The sequence below is a fragment of the Athene noctua genome, chromosome 2 (assembly GCF_965140245.1).
Source record: "Athene noctua chromosome 2, bAthNoc1.hap1.1, whole genome shotgun sequence".
Taxonomy (NCBI): domain Eukaryota; kingdom Metazoa; phylum Chordata; class Aves; order Strigiformes; family Strigidae; genus Athene; species Athene noctua.
The window spans coordinates 61,542,343-61,548,655 of NC_134038.1; the positions used below are offsets into that span (position 1 = coordinate 61,542,343).

The 6,313-nt window shown below is 42.3% G+C and overlaps 1 protein-coding gene across 2 annotated transcripts in view; it reads right to left on the minus strand.

The window, feature by feature from the left end:
- TMX3 (thioredoxin related transmembrane protein 3) overlaps positions 1–4,318 on the minus strand; it is a 30,659-nt gene extending 26,341 nt beyond the window's left edge. For both annotated transcript variants that reach the window (XR_012633127.1, XM_074899294.1), the window contains exons 1-2: positions 4,226–4,318; positions 3,870–3,924 (exon numbers count right to left, since the gene is read on the minus strand). Coding sequence is in view for 1 of the 2 variants with exons in the window: in XM_074899294.1 (XP_074755395.1) it covers positions 3,870–3,924; positions 4,226–4,271 (101 nt within the window). In the remaining variant the exon portion in view is untranslated. The remainder of the gene's footprint in view (positions 1–3,869; positions 3,925–4,225) is intronic.
- Positions 4,319–6,313: the final 1,995 nt, after the last annotated feature.

A 6,313-nucleotide genomic window follows, 5' to 3' on the forward strand; every position in this document is an offset into this window, starting at 1 on the left:
AGACCCTTAGAGCATTGGTTTACACAGTTATTCTACAATCAGTAAAGCTAAGATTAACTAAATTATCTTTAATAGTAACAAGCAAATCAATTTTAGTTTAACGTCCTTCAACGTTCTACTATAAGTGTGTCAGTTTATGCTTTTATCAAAGGTGCACACAAGAAACCAATTTACTGGAATAAAAATCTTCAAGTTATTGACAAAAAACAGATACACAGGTACGACTGAATACTCTTAATGCTAGACAAATAACATCTTAATGAACTGACAGCTTTATAAACTGTAAATCTGTCACTAAATGCTAAAACCCCTAAAACAAAAACAGAACGTGATAAAGTTTCTTGGTACTTCTTGAAATGTTGCTTACACATTTCACTGAACTACTGTCATTACAAGATCATAGAAATTACTGCATTGCTTAACTATTTCTGTGTTGAGAATTAAATAAGCAATAATTTTAATATAAGGTTAATTTTTTTTAAAAGATGGGTTTCATAAAAGTGACTAGAACTGGGGGAATAATGTCATATGCTATAAAATACGTTACACAACATACTTACTGTAACACCATTATAGCGGAAGATGAATATATATATGATTACACAGTGTGTGATCTACACTCTATGTTAAGATCTAATTAATAGAAGTTATAGCTCAACTCATCAATTCCCAATATGCAGTATGCCTATAAATGGCTCACAGGCAGTAAGCAGAGTCAGAGAATATTTACTACATTTTATTTAAAGTTGAATAGATTTGTGATGGTCCATAACGGTTTTGAAGAAATACTAATGCTGATGCTGGCCTACCGTTTGAAAAAAATAATTCAGAAATCATGAATATAATCTAATTACAGCACTGTCTGAAACTTAGAATTGCAGAATTTCACTGGCAAATTCAAGCCTTTTTTGTTTCACTGATAGCATACCAAAGTTGCAATGCTTGCACAACAGAAAAGGTATTTGCAGTGACTAATCTAAAACTGCTACTGGAAAGCAGCATTTTTAAGTCTCAAAATTGCTTCATTGACTACCTCACTAAAAATGTACTTCACCACCCTAAGTGCTACAGAACTAATGGAAAAACTAGTTAGAACCTGGCATCTCTTGAGAACTCTAACGAAGCTCCAACTTCCAATAACAACGTCAAATAATTGGTTATGATGCAAGAGGCAGAAAGCAGATCCTGGCTGTGCTGTTAATTTAGTGTACCACCCTTGGTTTGTAAAAGAATTTACAATTAATTGTTCTCCTCCCCCTGATACAGTATGACTTTTACAGGAGATTGCAAACATTAAAGCACCGACAAAGGTAGGACGAAAGCTTACAAAACCAACAAAGAAAAATAGGAAAGAAAGGAAAAGTCTGGAGGCTGAACATTCCAATGGAATTTAGTAACTTTGGCCTAAGAGATTATAAAAAAAATGCTGCAGTTTTTACAATAATAAATTTTAAGCTATTTACAAGCTATTTAATCAACTTACACAGAAACAAAAATCTGGAGTGTGGCAAAAACCAACTATCTAAATATGTTCTAGTTTTGGTAATGTCAGTGATTAAATTATTAGACTATATTAAGAAAGTTCAACATACTCTTGAAGAAAAACAGAACTCTCTGTACAAATGGGTATTTAAGCATTTTGTGAAGGTGCTGTTTCTGGGCCCTGTAAATACATTTTCTAGTATAAAATTTCAGTGTCTCTTTTTAACTGTCCTACACAATCCTCTGTCGGCTGACAGAAGCACAATCACACTGGTGTAAAGATAAGATGTTGCATATCCCTGAATCAAAATTATTTGTCTCAAACATGTACAACTTCTCAACACTTGGCACTACCTGATCAAATGTTGCCTCAACTTCCACTTAGTCCATGCACCTCAGCTAATCATTAGCAGTTAAAAGAAACCAGCATGAAACAAAACTGAAAACCAAGGCCTCAATTCCAAGGGCCTTAAACCAACCCAGCTGCTGTTTCTATTCCTCCCTGCTTCCTTCTCAACCTCCCTGCACTGTTTCTGATGCTTCTGATCCTGGGTTGAGCCACCAGTGCATCCTAACAGACAGAAAAATATTTCCTTTTTTTGTCAGATTATTTATCTGCTTTGTTATCATGCAGGAACAAGTCAGCAAATGTCACAAAATAAGTACTGATCTGAGGCAGCCAGCAGTTAAGATCAGCATAAGTGTATAAGAACCACAGTTCCTATTTTGCATCCCTTCCACAGGCCAGTTGGGTGATACTGGTAGTTTTCACCTCTGTTAGCAATCCTCAGTTACTTGTTTTCCTACCACCCTGGAAGCTTGGGAAAAGGACCTGCACCCTGTGCCAGCAGGTACTGTTTGCAGCTAACACAATTCAAATATAACTCAAAGTTTTCAGCAACAGCAAGAACTCAATGATGTTTAGGTATCTATAAAAGGGAAAACTTGAAACATTTGCCAGTCATTGCTCCCAATGCTTTTAAAAAGAACTGTTTTCCTGACTTTTTTCACCATTTGCCAATTAGCTAAAAAAAACCCCCCGACCTGTCCTGAACAACTCACCGTTTAATTCTTATTTCCAATTGCACATACAGGCATCTGTGTAGTTTTGGAGTTGAAAAATCCAAGTGTTGTAAAACAGGATTTTCTTTTATCTGCTATTTCAAAAAAGTTACGCAACTACAGAATTACGCTTCTTCACTCCAAAACAGCAATTATATTTAAATTCACCCCTGTGGAAAAATTATATGGAAACACTATGCGGGAGCACAGATATAGGCTATTTTATTTACTTAGCCTCTTTATCTTCAGTCCCTGAAAATATAAGGTGCATTTCTGAAACGTTCTCTGAAAATCAGCACTTTAAACACCAGAGATGCCGATCTATTTCTCTTCAGTATCCCTTCCATACATTCCCATTCCTTTCCCCATAACTTCACTGCACCTCATTTGTTCCTATGATTATCTGCTCTAGCTGAATAAGCAACATGATTAAAAAATGAATGGTTTTCTAACTAGTTAGCTCTATGATGCAATTTATCATGGGCAGAACCCTCATTAAGACATTGCTTTTGACTGGTTTCAATTTATCATAAAGCAGCCATCTAATGCCACCTTCTCCTCCTCTACTAGCTAGTATATGTTCTATACCTTCTATTTTAATTCTATTTCAATTTTAATATTCATGCTGCTTTGTAGCCCTTCAGATCAACCTGCTGATTTGAAAAAAAAAAATTTGGAAAGTTCATTTTTATTGGGAACTGCAAGTACACAGCCATCAAACTGCTAAAGCAAGGCAGTACATGAACAATAACACTCCAAAACCAAGTTAAGGGCAGGACTATTCATTTCAACACCACCACAGTCTCAGAGCTAAATCTGTGGCAAAAGCACATTTTTACACTGGAATATAACTGGCACTTCAAGCAGCCATGAACTGGTCCTACAGGCCTCCTCTCTTCCGTTTCTGGCCATGCATGAACACACTTACACTCGTTCTCCCAACTCCCTGTGACAGCTATGCAGCAAGCTAATGGAGAATTTGGTTAAATGCAATCAGTTTTTATCTGGGGTAGGCATCAATCCACCCATACATTTACTCCACCAAAAAGAAAGAAAGAAAGAACAGGGAAACCTAAGAATGTTTTTGGCAACAGCACCTGCAATAACATCTTTAAAGCAACTGCAAAATGAAAGCGCTCCTTGGCTTCATTAATTGCAGCTACTTAACACGGGCCACAATCTTTCTGCCATTCCTGCTATGAGAAACACTTTTTCCAGCGTAGCTTTCTTGACAACAACACTCTGCACAAAGCTGTCAGGCTGGGGTCATCCCCCCCACAAAAAGACAAACAATATTTAGTAAGGCAAGACACCCCAGTACTTACGACTCATCTAGATCCTCCACAAAACCCGCACCTGGTGCCACCACCTGTGCAACCACTGCGAGATAAGAAAAAGCGTATCGTGAGCGATGTCCAAACCAAACTGGGGGTGCTCACCCACGCCAGCTGACAGGCTCACCGCCAGCGCGCCCTCCCCCCTCTCCCCTCACGCCTCCAACGCCTTCCCACAGCCCCAAGCCTTCCCCGCCGTCCCGCACCTCCCTCCCGCCCGCCGCAGCGCTGCCCGCCACCCCCCCAGCCCTTCTCCCGCCTCCGAGGCCCACCGCTTTTCCCTTCCCCGCCCCGCTCGCCGGGCCAAGGCTACAGCTCGGAGAGGCTGGCGGCTGCCCGCCGATTACCTGCCGCCCAGAGGAGCCACAGCCGCCGCCCGCCCGCCGCGGCCATATTGTCAGGAGCCCCGGCACGGCCGGAAGGGGAACCGGCGCGCGGCGGCGGCGACCTTTCTCCACTGCGCAGGCGCGGCGGCCGCGGCGGGGCGGGGCCGGGCCGGGCGGGGCGCGCGGGGGGGGCGGACGTGGTGGCGGTTTTACCTGAGGGGGAGTAATGGCGTCTCCGGCCCGGCCCGAGGGCGGCGTGTGCCTCGCTGAGTGGCGGCTGTCTGCGCAGCCGAAAGGTGCCCTTGGAGGTGTTGGGGGGTGAAGGGGGCAGTGGTGGTGGGACGAGGCATGAGTGGACGTTGTGATCTCCCTAGAGGTTTCCAGAATCGGGACCCGGCAGGTTCTCTCATTCAGTAAAATAAATGCTCTGGTTCCTTGGAAAGTGAGTTTCAGCAGAAAAACTCGCACCACCTGCCATGTTGCCAGCTGTCTTCCGTGGGCAGAGCTTATCCTGTACGATTTACTGATACTGCGACTTCAGCAACCCTCCCTCAGCACGGTTGCGAAAAGCACGGTCTTGCTCCCTGCTGCTTAATGTCTGTATCATTCTCTTTAGCTTTCCTCATTCTTTGAAACCTGTTATGGTCATTCCTATCTCCAAGTAGCTTGTCTCCGTACAGATCTGCAGGTTCTGGAAGGGCAAATAATCCAGCTGAGAAACCTTTTTTAAACAGTTTAGTTAAGGCAGGTCTGAGATTATTCATCCTGGAGAAGAGAAGGCTCAGGGAGATTTTATTAAGGTGTGTAAGTACCTGAAGGCAGGGCACAAAGAGGAAGGAGCCAGGCTCTTTAGAGTGGTGCCCAGTGACAGAACAAAAGGCATCGGGGACAACCTGAAACAGGAGGGTCCCCCTGAACGTCAGGAAACTTTTTCACTGTGAGGGTGACTAAGCACTGCCCACCAGTCTCCCACCTTAGATATACTCAAAAGCTGCCTGGACGTAGTCCTGAACAACCAGCTTTAGGTGTTCCTGCTTGAGCAGAGGGCTTGGGCCAGATGACCTCCAGAGGTCCCTTCCAACCTCAACCTTTCTGTGATTCTATGATTATTCCTTGCGGGTTTGACTCTTTCAGTGTACGTTCTTACATACGCTTTTCATCTCTATACTGAAGTTACTTTCCTCAGCTGTACATGCCAGTGTTTGAGGTCTTTGTTGGAGAAGGATAGATTCTTTCCAGTGACAGTTCAGTTCGTCTGATTTAAGTGTTCAAGTCTCTTCTAATGATAGGGTCTAAAAGCAGCAAACGTTGCAGTTGCCTCACTTTTGGGTGGCTCTGGTGTGTGTGCACACATGCATATATCTGCACATATGTAGATACATGTTCTTCTCTAGCAATACATATGAACTGTTCATACATATGAACTATTCATTAACTTCCTCACTAGGCCATACATGGCCTGGTGAAGACTTCCCCTTCACTTAATGCTTGTGGGTGTAAGCATGTTGGATTCATCAAATGATCCCCAGAGTCCAGCTCTTTGGAAAATCCAACTACCATATCACAGGTTTATTGGCTGAGAAATAGGTCAAGACATGAGGGTGTGTGTGATAGCTCTCACCAGAATTCAAAAGTGTCTGACTCTGGCCTGTGACTCATGTACCTTTTTCCTACCCACACTTGACTGAAAGATTATGCAGCATTACACATCTTGATAAGACTATTTCACTTTTTTTTTTCCTCCTCTCCGTGCCCCCATTAATAGGAGAACTAATAAGTTAGTAACATCTGGATTGGATAAAAACTATGAGAATTATTCACTGAATACAGAGAATTTCTGTTCCACAGCATTTCATTTTCTGTATACCACAGTTAGTATAGTGGTGTCTGTATGCCTGACCAAATAAGAGCTGTCATCTGTTTTGATCCTAATCTAGCTGCTGTCTAGACTGAGACAATGAAAACAATTTACCCCATCAATCCTTTAGTGGAAAATCCATACATGAGAAAATGGGACTAGCCAAGTAACTGTTAAAAATTCTCTTACTCAGCCAGTTCACGGTTGGCTTTAAATAACTTTTAAAGAGAAAGGAACATTTTATATCGTTC